Source organism: Dermacentor andersoni, chromosome 6 (genome assembly GCF_023375885.2).
Source record: "Dermacentor andersoni chromosome 6, qqDerAnde1_hic_scaffold, whole genome shotgun sequence".
NCBI lineage: Eukaryota > Metazoa > Arthropoda > Arachnida > Ixodida > Ixodidae > Dermacentor > Dermacentor andersoni.
The window spans coordinates 84,763,734-84,784,022 of record NC_092819.1 but is presented as its reverse complement, the minus strand read 5'-3'; the positions used below and the strand labels follow the sequence as shown (position 1 = coordinate 84,784,022).

The following is a 20,289-nucleotide window of genomic DNA, read 5'->3' as shown; positions in this document are numbered from 1 at the left end:
TTTCTTGCACTTGGCAATGTGTTTCGAACTTCTTGCTATGTTTTTATTTCTACTGATGCTTTGCTATCTCACTCGTATGAATCGTTATTTTATGCATCGTCACGTGTTCACTTGTATGCCCTGTATATGTTATTGCTTCTTTGCATCTTTTTCTGAAATATCCCTTGAAGCATTGTATTCCTTGATCTGTTCATTTTTCGTGTATTCTACTTTCTAGTATTAGTGCCTTACATTAATTTTACTGATGCTTTTTCCTTGAAGTGTACCTTTGTGGCATTTTAGGGCTTAAGTTTTTCCTTTTTCATGTTTCGATCTCTCTAGTAATGTTGATGAGCCCTGCATTGGACGTATCTTTTGTACCAGACTTCAAAAGGCTGCTTACTTGATTTTTATGCCTTTGATTTTGTAACCTCCCTTGCACAATGCCCCCACAGGGCCTGTAAGGTATGTTAAATAAATAAATAAATAAATAAATAAATAAATAATCTGAGCGGAGTGTTCCTCTGACCCCTGACAAAGCGCGATGAGCATAAGAAGGTACATGTGACCTCCACAACATGCATGCTCACATGTGTGCAGAGAGTTGTCAGCTTGCTTGTTGGCTGTGCTCTTTGTTTCTGTGTGGATCTGCATGCTAGGCCATGCTGTGCACTGCGCTGAATGTTTGGTATGTTATTGGCATTCTCTCAATGAATAAGTTGAGGGCCGCGATTTAGTAGCAATGCCTTTCCCGATGCCATTTCTAATCACACTTCGTCAGTGGTCGTAGTAATACTTCACTCGCATAATCAGTACGAGATAAGCCAACCGAAAACAGTGGATGAAAGAGTGGCACATAATTGAGCAGAAGGCATGGCTACAAAATCTCAGCCCTGGGGCAGTATTGCTGGTCGATTAAAATAGTTTTTTGGGATGTGAGCACTTTCTAAATATTTCGCTGACTAGGGTTTGGACACATCGGTGCCAACGTACAAGTGTTTGCTTGGCTCTGTGCGAGGATCGGCTATTGCCCAAAGATGCCCGAGGTGTCGGGTGCCAAGTTGTGCAATATGTTGCAAAAGTGGTCTGCCAAAAATACCGCTCCTGGTATATTTAGCTCTTGGGAGAAATTTAGCTGCTGCTGGCGCCTAGTTTGAAAGGCTCTATGTGCTCTTCACGCGGCTTATCTCAAAACTTCACTTAGCTAAAGATGTGCCCTGCTTTTACAACTTCGAGTAAACGGAGTGTTACTGTGTTTCGACCATCTAGTGTTCTGTGTAACGGGCACCCGATACACTTTACATGGATGTTATTGCACTTCGGCGCCATCGAAACGCAGCCATTGGGGCCAGGATTTGATCCCGCACCCTCTGGCTGAACAGTACAATGCCAAAGCCATTACGCCACCACACTATCTACTTTGCTGGCAGAAGGGTAGTTTCTGAGTAATTTATTAGCTCAACCTGTCCCTGCTGCTTCTGAAATGTACTTTTTGTGCTGGTATTACTACTGTTGCTTCAATACTAGTAATCGTTGTTAACCAAATAATGTGTCTTTTTTTATAACGCTTGTTTTGGTAGTCTGCTGATTGTGACAGCTTATTCTACCACAGTAATGCATGTTGCTTTAGAATCACAGGCCTTGCAGGAAACCACTTACTTCTTAATAATATTTGTTCAGTATCTCCTATGTTCTGAATGGTGAATCATTTTTATCTGTTAGAACATAGGCAAAGCTGCTTTTGCCTGTGTGTTAACCTATTGCATGAGAGAAAAGAAAATGTTGACTTTACTTTTTCAGGTGCCCTGCAAGCTCTCACCCAAGCAACACATTCCAGTGGTCTTCTGTCAGCAGACTGGGTGTATCGAAGTACCATTAGAAGGTCCAATAAACAATGCTTGTGAGATGTACGACATGCTCTTGCTTAAACCGGAGGACTTAAGAATTAATGAAGACTGGAACCTGCATAAAGCATACTTATCTTTCCTTTACAAGTGCAAGCAGTTACTTCACCTGACATTTTTCCACCTCAAGATTACGCTTTACTGTAGATTTGTGAACAAACTATTACAGCAACACAAAACTGCACTAAGATGAGTACAAGCGATCAAGCATATAGTACACTTGCAAGAATTATATTTGCATACTTGAAGCAAATATGCAAATGAGGTAACTATCTTTTTCAGGGTGCATACTCTGGTTATACGTGGTGAACGCACTCATAAATAATACAAAACTCCTTCATGATGTATTACGTCAGCATTGGTTGTGCTAATCCATTTATGCTGAAAATTGTGCTCATCTTTGTATCAAGGAACGTACCAGCAAGCCAATATGTGACAGTGTCATTCTTGGAGCAAAAATAATGCAGATCTACTTGTCTTCAAGGCTGATCACAAATCCACAAGCTCACCAAATAAGTTTATAGAGTGAAGTCAAACCATACTAAACGAACCTGGTCCGAATGGGGGAATAAATAGGTCCGAACAGGGGTAAACAGGATCAAACAGGACTCGGTTAAACAGGGCATGACCGAACAGGAATGGACAGGGTTAAAGAGGACAGCACTGAATAGGATCAAATGGTACTGGACTAAACAAGTCCAAAGGGGTACAAACTGGACATGGTACAAATGGGGTCCCATTCCATAATCCTGTGATGAGACCCATTTGAAAACAAATAGGATTTCGAATAGAGTGCTATATATTGCATGACTGCAACCCCAGCAGTCATGGAGGCATTATGGAATCAGGGTGTAGACGTGCCGTATGTAAAAATACTGAAAGATATCTATAGCGGCTCCACAGCCACTGTAGTCCTCCATAAAGAAAGCAACAAAATCCCAATAAAGAAAGGCGTCAGGCAGGGAGATACGATCTCTCCAATGCAATTCACCGCGTGTTTACAGGAGGTATTCAGAGACCTGGATTGGGAAGAATTGTGGATAAAAGTTAATGGAGAATACCTTAGTAACTTGTGATTCGGTGATGATATTGCCTTGCTTAGTAACTCGGGACCAACTGCAATGCATGCTCACTGACCTGGAGAGGCAAAGCAGAAGGGTGGGTCTAAAAATTAATCTGCGGAAAACTAAAGTAATGTTTAACAGTCTCGGAAGAGAACAGCAGTTTGTGATAGGTAGTGAGGCACTGGAAGTGGTAAGGGAATACATCTACTTAGGACAGGTAGTGACCGCAGATCCGGATCATGAGACTGAAATAATTAGAAGAATAAGAATGGGCTGGGGTGCGTTTGGCAGGCATTCTCAGATCATGAACAGCAGGTTGCCATTATTCCTCAAGAGAAAAGTGTATAATAGCTGTGTCTTACCAGTACTCGCCTACGAGGCAGAAACCTAGAGGCTTACGAAAAGGGTTCTACTTAAATTGAGGACGATGCAACGAGCTATGGAAAGAAGAATGATGGGTGTAACGTTAAGGGATAAGAAAAGAGCAGATTGGGTGAGGGAACAAACGCGAGTTAATGACATCTTAGTTGAAATCAAGAAAAAGAAATGGGCAGAACATGTAATGAGGAGGGAAGATAATCGATGGTCATTAAGGGTTACGGACTGGATTCCAAGGGAAGGGAAGCGTAGCAGGAGGCGGCAGAAAGTTAGGTGGGCGGATGAGATTAAGAAGTTTGCAGGGACGACATGGCCACAATTAGTACATGACCGGGGCTGTTGGAGAAGTATGGGAGAGGCCTTTGCCTTGCAGTGGGCATAACCAGGCTGATGATGATGATGATGATATTGCAATCTAGTAACTCATTTGTGGCTGCTTCCTGACGCCGGCTGCATTTCCGGTGCTTGTTACATGTCATTAGCGACACACAAGCTAATTTCAACTTTTCATAGAACTATATGGGCTCCCAATTATGCATGAAACAAAACAACACTTATTTCTGTGTTTTGTATATTGAGTGTCTTGTGAATAAATGCCTAAATGCTGATATCCAATGACAGCATAGCGTCACATTGTTCCTGTAGCTACACAAAGAATGTAAATACATGTTTCGAAACAAAGGTTGCGCAAGACTTCTGGCGTTTCTATGAGACTGGCTACTTAATGCATTTCTCTACACCATATCTTGCTTATAAAAAATGCACGATTGGAATATTCCAGATTATTTGTCGCACAATTGAAACTTGGTAGTGCGTCCAACATGGTTACCTAATACATACAGAAGCTGAAAGGGATTGCTTATCAAGGAAAAGTTTAGCTTGCCAAAAGTTGCCATTACAAGGAACTGCTCGATCCAAAAATAGATTAAATTGGAATGTGTGTGTCGGCACTTTGCCTTGGAACACCCATAATTGCACCCGGAAACGGGAAGTGAAACCGAAAGGGGGGAACCCACCACAGCTTTTGTGACTGTCGCATCACGACTGCTGTGCATGTGTGTATTGCACCCACCGAACACCAGTGGCCAGATGAGCGCTAGTAGTAGCATTCCGCATCCCATGTAGCTAGCTCTACGGAAGTGTCCATTCTTTAGCTAGGTGTTCTGTGGCGTCAGTTAGTAGGCACATTCGTGGGCGATTGTAGCATGTTCTCGAATTTACTAGGTCACCAGTGCCGCGTTTAGAAAGTATAGTACCGCGGGGCACGCAATCATGGGAAAGCAGTGGCGTTTGGTTCGACGACTGGTGACATGCACTAGTTGCTACTGCCGCCACCGAGTTGCGTATTCTTTTTTTACGAAGCTTTCAGAAGCTACGCTCCTTGGTTGGATGAGCTGCTGCTGTCTTTTGTTTTTTATAAAGTCCGGTACACTAGGAAGGAATGTTAAATGAAGCTGTATTAGTAAACTACGATGTCTAAATAGTATGGTGGCCACTCTTACTGTAAGAGGAGACTTGGAAAGTCGCTAAAAGCGCAGGAACTTAAGGCAAGTGTGGAAATATCAATCCCGCACTAGTTCTCGGTGCAAAGTATCATGAAATATGGAAATCTGGCATCACTTTCTCTTTTAATAACTCACTTTTTTTCCTGCCAATTAAGCTAAAATGCAGTTTTCACAGGTGATTTTAGCACTCTTGTTTAGCATTACTTTTTATGCACCCTGAACTGCTTTGGCAAATGAGCCAGTGCGCACAATTCCACATGTCATCGAAAGCATATGCGCGGTCTTCTTTCTTTTCTTTTTTCCTTTTTTGAGCTTATCAATTTCTTCAGCAGCATACTTTCCTGTGCCATGTAGTTGTGAGGGCTGCAACTCTAGTTGAACAGCTGGAATTGATAAAGAGCAAACAAGAAAAAAGAAAGGAATAAAGAAAGGAAACATTTCCGACCTATTTACAGGCTTGACTCAGCATTTTACGTGGTGTCGCTTTCGACGTATCACTTCAGGTCTTTCACGTGCAATCTGGCAGAAATATAACTCCATTCTCCCTTGCGCTGTTGGCAGCTGCAAGTTGTTCAGTGTCGGTGCCTGTATGAAAATTCGCTAGTCTGAGCATGTAGCCGACCCTTGTGTAGACTGGAAAATTCATCTACCATGCACAATGGCTCAGCGCACCTGCAACCCGTTAGTATTTTATAGCCTGCTGGCTTCTCCGTGCTTCTGTTTTGATGCGACGCTTTAGAGTGATCTAAGAGGTGCTTCCGGTGAATGTGTGTTGGGCTTCTGGCGCTCATTTTTGCGGCGTCATGGTATATTGACACGTATTTCTACATGCACGCCATCTCTTCGGCTTGCGTGTGCTTTCTTGTACAGGGTGTACTAACTATTATGCACCAAGATTTAAATATATGCAAGTGCCGTGTAGCAAGACATAACCAAGGTAACATTGTTTGCCGTCGCTTGGAGATAATCAAACCATTTCTTGTATTCCGCCTAATTAAATAGGCATAATTAATCAACCTCTCAAATATTATGATTAGATGAAAAATATCAATGGGAAAATTGTAGAGCGACATGAAAAACTCCCCATACAGCTTCCTGTAGCTCAATACGTCCTACATAAAAGTGTTTTTCCAAGTGTGAAAGGATCCCGCGAATACACGCAAAGAGCCTCGAGCGGCCAGTTGCGTGGCAATTTTGCGTGTATTCGTGGGCTTCTTTCACGCCCAGAAGATCACTTCCTTGCAGCACATATTGAGAAACAGAAAGCTGTAACGGCTGTAGCTGTAAGCTGTTTCATGTTGCTGTACAATTTTCTCATTGACACTTTTCATCTAATATTTGTAAAGTTGAATAATAAATTAAGACTAATTACGTAATTAGGCAGAATGCAAAAAGTAATCTGAGTATCTCCAAGCAACGGCAAACAGAATTAGCCTAGTTCTGTCCAGCTACGTGGCATTTGCATATTTTTAAATCTTTGTGCATTATAGTTGGGACACCCTGTATATAAGACATACATTAAATGGCTGAAAAGGATCTGTACAGTGAAAAGCTAAAAAAAAATATATAATGCTTATTGTAGATTATATCGCAGTTTTGCATGGGATATGATAGCACAATGCCTGTAGTTTGTCTGATAATGTCAGTGGGATGGCCTTAAAGGAGGTGGGGTGTTCGAGAACAATCCTCAAATACTGCAGAAGTTACAGACAGCCATTACCCCTACTGATTGTACAGGTAACTCCAGCGATTTCCCGCGGAGTGTTTAACAATATGCAGTGTCGTGCGTAGACATGTATTCAAGCCGGTGGTAGACATTTGCAGTATCTCCTGTAGTGATCACTGCACTACCATAATACTTCAAATTTAAAGACCATCATTTTCTACTGCACAGTTATTTTTCTGAGTCCCACTATGTGCACCTAAATTACCTTGGTCTTTATAAGGTGGTTTGCATAGCTATCTAATCAGTCTGTCTATCAACATATTTCTTCAATCAATGCATTCATTTTTCGTTTCCCCCCAAAAAATGTAAAAAGCCTTTTTTTGCATATTGTGAAGCAATTAGCAAGGCAGAACATGCGTCAATCTTATGGTAACGAACAGGTAAAAAAACGCTGTTAGATGTACAAAATGGAGCCAAATATGTATTTTTATTAAATTTCGAGAGAAATAGCTAGATCACTGGATAACGGATAATAGAAAGGTGACACAGTATAACTGGCAATACGAAATTGCCTAAACCATGGCAAATGTGCATATTAACAGTTACTGAGAACTCTCAAGTTGTAAAACCGAGGTATATATTCAAATATGAGGCCATGTGTATTGATTGCGCATTTGCGGAAAGAACGAAGCAATCTTGTGAGTGTCGCAAATCGTCTCAAGACAGTAATTTGCAACAACTTGTGAAATTAATAACATGAAGTATTTAATGTAGCATGATATGAAACATCGCATTACCTTTTTGCTAAAATTAACGTAAGAAAATTCTTCAATGCCTATATATATTCATATAATTCCCGAACTGTACTAACTACAGGTATGTCGAATACATGTTGACTGTTATCATTCTCATTTATACGGAGTACCTTTATTACATTACACACAATTTGTTCAAGTTCGTTTTGGTGGTGTTTGCCAGTTATCACAAATAGTTGAACAGATGTTGGAAAAACTGGTAAAAGAAGACGACGATATTGTCAAGCGAGGCACCCTCTAGCCAGCCCCCACCCTCCCACACACAAATGCGCGTACGCACGCAAAACATATAAATTATTAACGTGCCATATGCGCCGTGAAAACAGCTTCAGTGCTGCTTCATTTGGCATGAACCGTAACTGCTAATTATTTTGGCAGTCTAAATCGCTCGCAGTGACGCACTGGAGACCGTGGATCGTTCAGACAAATGAGCTGGTACAGGTTGTGGAAAATCGGCTTGCTGTTTAAACTGTGATAGAAAAAATGTGGTAGAAACCATTTCACAATGACTGTCGACGGTAATCTGTTAGCGTTGAATTAATATAGCGACACAACGCATTGGCACCGCCGATACGAGTTGTGTATGAGGCGTGTGCCGCAGCGGGACACCTCTTTTGCACTTTCCTAAAAACATTTGGCGCCATCTGGCGCCACCGCCTCAAAGCCTACTCGTGGCGTATGAAATGCATGGCGGGCTGATGCTTGCAAACGCTGAGAAACGCATCGTGGGATGAACGGGCTCCGCTCTTGCGCTTCTTTCTAGACACGCTAGGCCATCTAGTAGCACTGCCGAGAAGTCAGCGCTTGGCCTCCGAGACAAGAAGCGTGGCGTGCCGATGCCTGCGAATGTAGAGAATCGTTCCCTCGCTTGCCGAGCACTTAACTGTGTGTACTCAGTGACCCAAGTTCGTAAGATCTGGTTCATTACAAAAATTGCTACCGAGTTTTAATTCAGCTTCTATTAATTTTGCCCCAAAAACTGTATTTGATGTAAATGAAGTTTCCGTGGAATATTTTTAACTGAGTTTCGTAAACAGATGGGCCACCGTATTTTAATAAACAATTATTTTTGTATGTCAGTAGAATGCGCATTAAATCAGCGAAGGGAAGCTTTTAGACTAGCCTCATTATATATCAAAAAAGAGAGTGTGACTTAATCCATTTAGGGGGAGATGGCGGTGTCTCATGTGTTCGACACTAATGGGAGTAACTTTCGTAACGTTCATAAAACTCGAAAAAGAAAATTGGGCAGCATATTTCTGATTGACATTGTGAGCCGACCCCGGGTCATAACAAACCTTTATATAAAGGTCATAACAGACCTTTATAGCGTGTTCCGGCTAACATTAGCCGAGGTACTCAACGAAAAAAAAAGGAGTTTAAGAAAACGTGTTGTCCTACAGTGTTCGGTCATCAGCATTCTGACAACTGAATAATGTATGTGTTAAAAGGGTATCTCGCACCGTGTTTCTCTGTTTTCTTTTTTTCATTGAGCAGTTTAGTTAACGTTAGCTGCGACACCCTATATGCAAATATATCCTACACAAACAACAAAGCAATCCGTACACAAAACAAATGCACATTAATTAACACACAAACACTGATCGTGCTACCTACACCCGATACCTTTCAACCAACAGCGCCAGGGAGGGCGGCGGGGCATCTTTGTCCTATGCAATAAAGTAATCAATCTCGACAGCATGCTTCTATGCTTATAATAATCTAATAGGCAACTCAACGGCACACTACCCTGTTAATATAAAACCTCATTATAATGAATGCATCTCGATTAGCGGCTAGTAAATTGAATGCCTTTCGATTTTCACGTTTTGAGGGTGCTCAGTAGCTGGTCAATTAAATGTTTGCCATTTGTTAGTCAATTGACGTTTTCTTAATTTTAGTCAATGTAAAGCTTATAGAGTGGGAGTCAATTGACACTTCCGTATCTTCAGTCAATTTAATCTCTATTGAGCGCACTCAATAAAAATTGACGTGGAATAGATTTTTTATGTTCTCACAAGAAACGTGGTACGGAGTAAATTGAAACTCGAAGTATGTAAGGGACATATCCAGTCCATTCATGGCGAGGGTTGGCGTGGGAAACATTCATTGAAAAGCAGCACTGGTGTTAGGCTGCTGAGCACGAGGTCGCGGGATCGAATCCCGGTCACGGCGGCCGCATTTCGATGGGGGCGAAATGCGAAAACACCCGTGTACTTAGATTTAGGCGCACGTTAAAGAACCCCAGGCGGTCGAAATTTCCGGAATCCTCCACTACGGCGTGCCTCATAATCAGAAAGTGGTTTTGGCACGTAAAACCCCATAATTTAATAATAAATAATATATAAAAGCAGCACATACCTAGTGCTCGTCAAAGAGTTTCATCAAACAGCGGCACCTAGGCCGTCCTTCATTTAATGTTTCCCATGTCGGTGTGAAAGAGGTTGAAGAGCGGCACATATAATCTGACGTTGTAGTTGGTCTGACGGTTGGTTTCGAACCTTGTTCCCTCGGCAGAGCAGCCCGAATCGCTACCCGTTCGACTATGGACTCTGACTACCTAGTGACTTAAGTGGGCTGGAAACGATTAGATACAAACATATTGCATAGCTAGACAGCTTCCGGAAAGGGCGTGAAGTAACCTAAGAATGCCAGCGCATTGATGAGCAGCTTTCTTCTGACTTTCTCGGTGGCATCTAAAAAAAATATGGGTCCATTGCCCGCCGCATTCAGGTGGTACAAGTTCAGTCCTGAAGTTCTGAATTGATATCGGAGGATGATGCCATTAAAGGAACTGTGTTCTGCAGGACATAAAGAAGTTTAGTGCCGACCGATTTCAATGATAATCTGAACTGTCCGTGTGGTATGCGTTAAATGATGTTAAGAATCAAGTGCTGGGGTGCACTAATGTGTCAGAATGTGCGGGAGAAAAGGTAAGTGGACTTAATTGATTTAATTCATGCATGTACTGCGAGAAAAACAGGCTCTCAGCATGGATACGCATATACAGGGTGTCCTGACTGTAATGCACCAAGACTTAAAATATGCAAATGACACGTAGCTGGACAGAACCGAGGTAATGTTGTTTGCCGTCGCTTGGAGATAATCAGAGTATTGTTTGCATTTATCCTAATTACATAATTAGTCTTAATTAATCAATCAACTTCTCGAATATTATAATTACATTAAAAGTGTCAATGGCAAAATTGGAGAGCAACATGAAAAACTCCTGATACAGCTTTCTGTTGGTCAATATGTACTGCATTAAAGTGTTTTTCCGTTTTACCGTGATTTCCGAATTTTGCGGAGAAATGTGTTGGCGTTTCAGTTACTTTTGTGCTTGAATACATAAAACGACATTCTGGTAAGAAAGTAGCTGGAATGCCAATGCATTTCTCCGCAAAGTTCGGGAATCAATATCTCAAGACTGGTGTCATCCGGAGAATTCGTCCCAATTGGATCCGCCTCGTAAACGTTGCAGCTTAAAGAGGAAACTTTAGGTCGGATGCTCCTATATAAATACATGTAGAAGGAGAATTCGTTTTTCTCCGCAACCACTGCACCAAATTTGACGAAGTTTATCGCATTCAAAAGAAAAACTTAAATTCTAGTGACTGTTTGTTTCGAATTTTCGATTTAGGTCGTCAATATTTTATTGAAAAGTGGCAAGATTAAAAAATTTTCGGAAAGCTAAACAATGAGGTTTACAACTCTGTAAATCAGCAATGAAAACTTATATCACAATTCTGTGAATTGCATCTAGTAGTACATCTACAGCGGACAAAATTGATATGTTACACTTGAATCTCAAAAAAATAAGTATTATGGAAATACGGCTTTTGCAGAACCCTTGTACATAACATAACCAATTCACGTAAGATACAAATTGACATATCGAATTTGTCCGCTTTGAATGGTCTAATGGATGCCGTTTACAGAACCGCGATATCTGTTCTTGGTGCATAGTTAATAATTTGTAAACTTCGTGCTTCTATTATATTTTTTTTTAACTTCCGAATTTTTCAAAAATTTTTAACAAAGTTCAAGCCCTAAATCAAAATTTCGCTTCCAACAGACACTACGATTCAACTTCCTCTCTCAAATGCAACAAATTTCATTTAATGCGACCAGGTGTTATCTCAGAAAAGCGTTTCTGCGTTTTACATGCATTTTAATAGGCCGCGTCGGAGTTGGGCCCGAGCTAAAGCTTCCTCTTAAATAATTTGTCTAGGGATCAAATGCATGAATAATAACTGCATTGACATAGCCAAATATGCTGCAAACGAATTCATGAACGCTACGCTCTTTCAGTAGAAGTAAAATATGTATTTTTTCATAAAAGAATGTACTCGTATGTGCCAAAAATTGTGACAACATAACTGATATCAACGCTCCCATGTTTTTTGTCTGTTTAATAAGTAAAGAAAATCTCACACGATCTTTAGAACTACATCAATTCGAAACCAGCAAAGCAGTGCATTCCGCTGAAATTGAAAATGTAAAGGCCATGAAGTGAACAAGTTGAGGACAAATATGTTAATGAAACTTTGTCGTTCAAGATCCTTGTTTACATTGTTGTACATATGTAATGGCCAGTGAAAAATCTCAATGACGCAGTCATTTGTTCCAATGTATTACGCAGGAGAAGCTGTCACCGTTCATGTATCGTGAGTAATTTGACCTAAATTATAGTCGCAACAGAGAGCACGTATAAAAAGCAGTTCTACAAAATATACGAGGGCGAGTCAAATGTAAGTGAGCCAATGTGAATATATAACAAAGACGGTACTTTATTTAAAAGTAGCCTCCATGAGCATTTAGACATTTGTCCTTGACTAACGAGTCGCGCGATTCCCGTCTCATAAAGCTCCTCGGGTTGCTGCTTCAAAAAGTCTGCAACTGACTCTTTCACGTCATCGTCCGACACGAATCTGGTACCCTTGAGCTGTTTTTTCGCTAGCCTCAAGATGTGGATGTCGCAAGCCGGCAGGTCTGAGCTGTATGGCGGGTGTTGGAGCGTTTCCCGCTTGAACTTTGCCAGTTTTGTATAGGGAGTATGCACTGAAACTCGGCCGCAATGTGGCGCTGCGGTTCCCCGAGCCCGGCGCCATGTTTGTGGTTGTGCCGCAGCAGCCGACGCATGCTTGCAGCTGTGTTCCGTAAGTGTTGTGTGGTGTTCCCTAGCATTTAGGTTTCTCGTGTGTTGCATGTGGCGTTGGTTGTTTGCAATACTGCTGCGTTGGAAGCTTCCTCTACGGATACACGCTGTAAAGACTTGGAAAAGTGCCCACACCGGAGCACGTTGTTGCGCGACAAAAAGCTGCTGTGTACGTCTCATTCGGCGCGACTGCAGTGTAACATGCAACTCAGCGACTACGCAAAGTCGCTGCCTGACCCCGAGCGCAGCAGATACATCATCAAAATCGCGAAATGCGGCGGAGATGACCCGTTGGCGCTGTCCGATGACCACTTTACGAACGATGTTGCTTTTTATCCAAGTGTCGACCGTGCGGACATCAGAGACTATCTAGTCCACGGGACGAGCTTCGTGACGCGGGATCAGCTAAAGAGCTATAAATCCCTGGAGGCTCATAATTACGTCACCAGTGGTCTCGTGGAGCCACCAAGAGTGAAAGTTCGTGATGGCAACGTCGTCGTCGTTGGAAAGGTAGGCTGTACTTATATAATGTACCGCATGTCAGCGGCTTGGGGCATTTTTTCAGTCGTCCAGAAATATAGCGATGGAGCAAGCAATGTATGTGGCGCCCAGTCCGTCGCACTTGTCGCTAGATCGTCGGTGAAGTTGCTGTAATGTTGTTCGTGCTTCATACGCCTGATTTCGTGTTCACAGTGTCTAATCGCGTAAGCTAAACACTGTGATGTATCTTTTCTCCCTGCGCAGGTCCGCCACTCTCAGGCGTTCAGAGATAAGCTGCTGCTGCCGTGGCTGTTGATTAAAGCTGACGGGGAGTTTTGTGCGCGCACTGTACGTGCATGGCCGGCCTCGGGGAGGCGTGCTCACACGTTGGTGCAGTGCTCTTTTATTTGGAGGCTGTTGTGACACGCCGGGATGGTCAATCATGCACAGATGGGCAAAATGCATGGCTACCGCCTCATCTCGTCAGTCTGGAATGCCGACTGGTGGCAGAGATGGACTTCGCGTCTTCCGCAATGAAAAAACGCCGCCTGGACGACACTGAGGCTGCCCCCCGCGACCCACCAAGTGTTGAAATGCCCAAGCCGAGAGAGGACGAGATGTTAAAGTTTTTCTCGTCATTGAGTAAATCTGAGGGTAGGCCAGCACTTCTCTCGCTTGCCCAAAAATTTGCTGACCCCTACATTCCCTTGGGCTTGAAGTACCCTAAGCTCCTCCTCCGCAATCTGCAAAGGAAGCAGTGCCCAATTTCCTTGGAGGATGTACAGGCAGAATGCCGTAATGTCTTGCAGGACCTCTCAATTGAGCCTGATGTAAGTTTCTTCGTCTCTTTGTAGCTTGCTTACAGCCATACCTTGCCAAAAAAACTAATTGTGCAGGTTGTTGTTGTAATGTGCCGTGCATCCATGTGTCAGCATCTGTTCACAATTATAATTTATGCTAAACCTGCACATGCTGTCTGGGCACTTTTCAAATGTATGCAATATTGTCATGAATCTACAACATCCTTAAAGCATTACAGCAAAACTAAAAAACAATCGAAAGGATAAATATTTGTGTTTGTTTGCACATGAATTGCAATTTCCTGCAGGTGTGTGTACTGATCGAGAAGCAGACAAAGGCCCAATCTGCATCCGAGAAGTGGCATTTATTTCGGACTGGACGCATCACAGCTTCAAATGCAGGAGCGGTATTTGCAACTTCATTGACCAAGCCTTCAAAGAGCCTGCTGAAGAGACTGTGCTACCCAGAGGACTGCAAATTCCAGACTGCAGCAACTCAGTGGGGAAAGAAGAAAGAAGCTACTGGGAGGGCAGCTTACATAGAGGCAATGCAGAAGCACCATCTAGGCTTTAAGTGTGAAATGTCTGGCCTCCACATAAGCATAGAGCGACCATTTCTGGCTGCAACTCCTGATGGCCTTGTACATTGCAATTGTTGTGGAGACGGCCTTCTGGAGATAAAATGTCCATACTCTGCAAAAGATGCACTTATTTGCGAAATTCCAGAGCGGCAACGATCTTATCTTGTAGTTGATGGCAATGATGCAAAGTTATTGAGAAACCATCATTACTTCAAGCAAGTAATGATGCAGATGTTTGTCTGCAAAAGAAACTACTGCGATTTTGTAGTATGGACACAGAAAGATATTTTTATTGAAAGAGTAATGTTTGATAAGGAGTTCTGCAACGAAATTGTGGATAAGTGTGCATTGTATTTTGAACGAGTTCTCCTGCCTGAACTTTGTTTCCGTTATTGGACCACTGCTGCTGAAGAAGTAGTAGTGGAGCAAAGTGCAGGCAGTCAGGATGATAAATATTGCCACTGTCAGCAGCCAGAATATGGAGACATGATTAGGTGTGATGGGAAGCATTGCAGTCGACAATGGTTTCACTTTCAGTGTGTTAATTTGAAGAGGGCACCTAAATCGCGGAAATGGTTTTGTAATGACTGCAAGAAGTCGTAAAAAAAGTATTCTTATTATCTTATTATGGGGTTTTACGTGCCAAAACCACTTTCTGATTATGAGGCACGCTGTAGTGGAGGACTCCGGAAATTTCGACCACCTGGGGTTCTTTAACGTGCACCTAAATCTAAGCACACGGGTGTTTTCGCATTTCGCCCCCATCGAAATGCGGCCGCCGTGGCCGGGATTCGATCCCGCGACCTTGTGCTCAGCAGCCTAACACCATAGCCACTGAGCAACCACGGCGGGTGTAAAAAAAGTACTGTACATTTACTAGATGCTTTGCACTAAGGACACATGTCAGTCAAATGGTACAACAGAGTCGCACAGGTTGGTAAGTGCGGCACACACAAATACAACCTTGTCAAGTGCGCTGACTTTTATGCCGTTAAGCACCTTCGGCTCCAAAAATTCAGTGGGAAGAGTGCTTTTGAGAATGGAGTACTTGTTCCTGACTAACCCAATAACTCTTTCAACATGAATCCTAACATTTGCTAGCCTACGTGTTGCCTCAACAGAGTATGCAGTAAGCTGCGGCTTCCCTTTAGTGAAGGCTGGGATTTCCAGCTTCGCTCCACACATGCCCACGGCATCAGAGATCAAGAAACCCCTGTCAGCCAGCACAGAGTCGCCAGGTAGCAGGTTGCTAAGAATGCCACACGATTCTGTCAGCATTTTGTCACTGGTACGCCCACCCCACCCTCTTGATATGTACGTAATTACACCTTGTGGAGCGATGCCAATTAAGTACTTCACGGTGTTTGCATGCTTGTACGTAGACCATGTTAATGATCTAGGTTCCATGGCTGAAGGTCTGTCCACAAAGACTTCAAAACAATCCAGAATCACAGCTACTTTCTTGCCAAATGTTTCTTGGAATGCCATTGGCATCGTTCTTTGAAGATCTTCACGTTCTGGCCATTTGATCAGACTGCTGAGCCTAATGTAAGCAGCATCAAGCCACCTTTCTACTGTCCTCGTTACGGTTGACTGGTGAATGCCAAACCTGTAAGATAAAACTGCTGAGTTGTTATGTGCTTTAGTAAGTGTTATTGAAGCTAATGCAATAAAGTTCACCAGCACAAAATGGCTATTGCATGCTCAACTGCAGTTCTGCGTAGTGCAGGAACCTTAATGTTACAAATGAATATAGGTATGGCTGTTGCCCAGAATAAAATACCTGTATGCAAGATCTTGTAACGGGACGTTAAGCCGCAACCTCATTAGGAAAACGACCATTTCCTGAAATTTGCTCAGGCGGTTTCGTAATGTATGCCTTACATGAGGCTCAACTAAGATGTAAACAGCCTCCAAAACTGCATAATTTGGCAGCCCTGTGTAAAAAACAACCATGTCTGGGTTGCTGCGGAGCACATCCCTGTCTCCAGGGGCTGCCTTTGCCAGGCGACTGCGTGCAATATCCAGGTCATGCTGAAGGCGGTGGTTTTCTTCCTCCAGTGAAGAGATGTGGGCTGACAGCAGGTCAGCTGTCACCTCTTTGTCTATCATGCCTGCATGATAAATTGAATGTGTGATGACCATATGAAGGGAAAGCACTGGTGTCAACACAATGTATAATGATGTTACTTGTTTCAGCACCTTTACATGAGGATATTTATTATTGTAATAAATAATGACCTTGAATCTGCCTGTCAGACTGAACTGTTTGTTATACGATTAGCTTTCAGTGCAAAAGAAACCGCATCCCTAATTTTCACACCCATAATGGTCAGATTGTACTGCACATATCGCACCTACACCAACAATAAGCAAAACGAGAACAAGATGAAAGCCGGAGCCAATGTGCCGACATGTGGACTTGCCTTTCTAAAAGTGACATGTTGCCTTGAAGAAGACAAGTCCACTTGTCGAAATGGCTCCTGATTTCATCCTGTTTTGTTCATCGTGTTGAATTTCCATCTCCCGCATTCCCTGTGTTTTTTCCACACCAACAATATAATTTTTGTTAAATATTTGAAACATTTCCAGCTTAAAGGATTGTGTTTTAATCAAGTACATTAAAGACTTTACGTCTGCTCACACCGCTTCGGCCAAAATCAGGACATGCAGGAACACAGGATTTGCAAGCCCTAGAAACAAAACTGTGCGATACTTGCATGCAGAAGCTTGGTTATTCTGCAGATCCGCTTGCAGGTGGCACTGAGCTGTGGCTAGATTTTCTTGTAGAACTGGACATTCCAAGCATGAAGGCTCCTCGGGAGCTGCAAAATGAAAGCACGCAGAAAGGAAACAAACTAGTTGAAAAAAAGCAGTCTTCAGTGGAACCTTCGCAACAAAACACTTTGCTTGCGTGCGCAAGTCTTAACGGGCTGACTAAATGGTTTCTCCATTTACAAATTATTTTGTGTTGCATCTGCATGCACCGTTACTGTTAACAGCTTCAAACGCAGTATTCGATCAGCTGTGAGAATTCAAAGACAAACGTCCTTGCGCACATAACACAGAAGCCTAAATGAGCAATTGCCATGCTCCAGAGCTCCATACTCTCTTAAGTACGAATGCATAAATGTTTACTTAGCTTACATGCATGGCCTACAAGGTGTTGCATTGCAGTTTGTTCTGATGAGGGGGATTCTTCGTCACCTGCACAAGAAATGAACACTGTAATTTATGTGAAAGCAAGAGCGTAAACTGGACGTTGCCCCCGGCACCCTCGCCCCCCCCCCCCCTTTTTTTTTAATGTTGTGCACTGCAGTAAATGCGTGCTGGCTCGCGTATATTAAATTACACAGACGCAGTACACAAGGTTCAATAATGGACAGCTTAAGGTTGGTCCAGTGCAATATGCAAATTAAAGTAGAAGAATGTAAGTGTGAAGTGACGCCTTCGTACTGAAAGAAATCTCCTCGGCCGCCGTTCCTGCAGCGATGGGCGCCGCGTTCGTGCTCGCGCTCTCCGGTCGCTGCCTTAATTCAAAGGCGTTGGCTGCAGAACTCGCGCGCCTTCGTTGCTTGAGTCGCATATACCTGTAAAAAATTAGTTCGATTAGTTCATAATCACTTGTTTGACTGCGTACAAAATTAATTTGCACCTGTCGCTTGCGCTTCTTCCAGCGTGCGTCGTGGACTTGTAGCCGAGATTGAGGCTCGGCGCCCAGTCGGGATTAGCCTCATCCATCAAATAAGCTGGTCGTCCTGAAAAATATAGCCCACTGGTACGTTACAGAGCTGCATGCAAAGAATTGCGCTAAAAAACTAAGCTTTAATGCCGCTGCCGTGCTTACCTGTGATGAAATGCGCCCCGCAAACTCGGTAATGCGTCGCCAATTCGTCCAGGTCTTTGCGACGAATTCTGCTCAGCCACAGAGCTCTGCGCCTTGAAGACAGCTCAGCTGTCCTAAGACACTGTCCTTCTTTGACTTTGGGCACGACATAGAAGCCCAGCGGTTGAAAGTTCTCATCGTTGGGTTTGTTTTTTGACCGGTTGGAACAACCGTAGACGGCGCAGTTCACCATTGCGGCTCGGCGCGCAACAACGTGCTCCGGTGTGGGCACTTTTCCAAGTCTTTACAGCGTGTATCCGTAGAGGAAGCTTCCAACGCAGCAGTATTGCAAACAACCAACGCCACATGCAACACACGAGAAACCTAAATGCCAGGGAACACCACACAACACTTACGGAACACAGCTGCAAGCATGCGTCGGCTGCTGCGGCACAACCACAAACATGGCGCCGGGCTCGGGGAACCGCAGCGCCACATTGCGGCCGAGTTTCAGTGCATACTCCCTATTAACCACATCAGCGACGTGGGGACGGGTATTGTCGTGGAACAAGATGACCCCATTCGACAATTTTCCACGTAGTTTGTTCTTGATTGCGATACGCAGCCGATCCGGCGTTTCACAATATCGGAAACAATTTGGCAACTTTACGGACTACGACGACCCGGGAACATCACACCGAGGTCAGTGAGGGTGCTGTGCACCTAACCGCTACGTTTTTGGAGACAAGACCTGCTCATAGCCAGATTTCGGGCACTTCTCCCCCGAGCCGCACGTAGTCGTGCTGGGCCTACTTTAGGCCTAACGCGACTAGGGCCTCTCCCTGCCGCCGCCGGCGAAGACCGCCGCCGCCGGCGCCGAGCCCGAATGGAGTGTACCGTGGATGGGGAGGATATCTCCCCGGAAGAATACAACAACGAAAAGCTCTGGACCTCTGCCATCAAGGCCCACGACCGCGTCCACCCTAGGAAGAAGAATGCGACGCCGCTTGCGTCATCCATCACGACCGACGACGGCAACGGCAAGGCCGCCGAGAAAGAGAAATCGGCCGCTGGCCGACCAACAATCAGAAGAAGGAGACCGCTTCCTCGCCTCCCGGCCACGGATTATAAAGTGGTTTTCAGACCGAAAGGAGGCCTCGATCTCCGTTTACACACCGCCACCACCCTCCTGCAAACGGTATGCCAGGGGTCCGACACGGACATCGCTACAGCTCGAAAGCAAGACCAGGTGCGTGTCAACCCAACCAATAATTCTTTCACCGTGAGCTCTCCATCGGCGGAGAGAGTCAAGAAATATGTCAGTCTACAAAACCTCAGAATCATCGACCAGATATACCCTGTCAATGCTTACATTGCGGCCCCGGACGAAGCTATCAAGGGAATCGCCTACAACGTGCTCGAAGACCAAACCCACGAGGAAATCCTCGAAGACATCCAGGACCTCAACAAAGGGTGCCAAATTGCAGAAGCAAGAAGGCTAGGCAAGACCTCATCGGTACTAATAACCTTTACTGGAACCCAAGAGGTACCCAGCCAAATCCGTTTGTTCGGAGGACTATACCCGTGCTACCCCTTCCGTGCCAAAACGGAAGCCTGCTTTAACTGCCGACGGGCCGGACACAGAGCCGACGTTTGCCCGAGGGAAAGGACCAACCTATGCAACCGCTGCGGGACGCAACACCCTGCAAAGGAGAAACCGGACTGCACCCCAAAATGCATCCTGTGCAACGGAGATCATTTCACGGGCACCAGAAGCTGCAAGGCCCGCTTCGAAAGACCCCACTACAGGGCAAGAAAACCCACCCAAAGCCAATGGCAACGCGGACAACAAGACAGCGGAAGACACCATTCCAGGAGCCGGGAAAGGTCCAACTCCAGCCAAAGAAGCTGGAGAAGCCGGAGCCGCTCCATCTCCTTCCCTCCCCTCCTGAAAGCCGACAGTCAAGGACGCCCAAAACAGGTGAGCTGGAAACCGCAGACCTCCCGAGAAAGAGATGGCAACGCAGAGCTCAGGGCTATGATTGAAAGACAAAATGAAACAATCAAAGAGCTTAAGGAAATCATTGTAAACTTACAGGGTAGAAACTCCCCCCAGAAGGAAACACAAAGCTC

The 20,289-nt window shown here is 44.1% G+C and overlaps 3 protein-coding genes and 1 pseudogene across 4 annotated transcripts in view; 2 read left to right on the top strand and 2 right to left on the bottom strand.

The window, feature by feature from the left end:
* LOC126522475 (arylamine N-acetyltransferase / N-hydroxyarylamine O-acetyltransferase-like) overlaps window positions 1-20,289 on the top strand; it is a 62,435-nt gene that overhangs the window by 28,717 nt on the left and 13,429 nt on the right. The window contains exon 3 of one of the 2 annotated variants that reach the window (XR_011895210.1): window positions 1,780-1,969. The exons of the other annotated variant lie outside the window; for it this stretch is intronic. The gene's annotated coding sequence lies outside the window, so the exon portion shown is untranslated. Of the gene's footprint in view, window positions 1-1,779; window positions 1,970-20,289 lie in introns of those variants that run through there. 2 annotated transcript variants of the gene reach the window in all.
* LOC129387289 (uncharacterized) lies at window positions 12,369-13,917 on the top strand (annotated as a pseudogene).
* On the bottom strand, window positions 15,185-16,022 carry LOC140218978 (uncharacterized; the record flags this gene model as incomplete). The annotated part of the gene is made up of 1 exon (XM_072288783.1): window positions 15,185-16,022. A coding segment is annotated over one exon (789 nt), but the record flags the coding sequence as incomplete, so codon positions are not given.
* On the bottom strand, window positions 16,015-18,562 carry LOC140218977 (uncharacterized). Its single transcript, XM_072288782.1, has 6 exons — window positions 18,178-18,562; window positions 17,986-18,088; window positions 17,787-17,920; window positions 17,478-17,537; window positions 17,051-17,155; window positions 16,015-16,444 (listed from the first exon to the last, which is right to left on the bottom strand). Exons 1-6 carry the CDS (start codon window positions 18,407-18,409, stop codon window positions 16,071-16,073), a joined length of 1,008 nt encoding a protein of 335 aa, XP_072144883.1. The 5' UTR covers window positions 18,410-18,562; the 3' UTR covers window positions 16,015-16,070.

Bases quoted from the DNA above. Each gene is read 5' to 3' on its own strand.
- LOC140218977 (XM_072288782.1), bottom strand. From the start codon at position 18,409: ATGGTGAACTGCGCCGTCTACGGTTGTTCCAACCGGTCAAAAAACAAA. The intron at 17,921-17,985 runs GTGCAAATTAAT...AATTTTTTACAG, and splicing joins GGAAGAAGCGCAAGCGACAG to GTATATGCGACTCAAGCAAC. The intron at 17,538-17,786 runs GTACGAAGGCGT...TTTCTTGTGCAG, and splicing joins GGCCGAGGAGATTTCTTTCA to GTGACGAAGAATCCCCCTCA.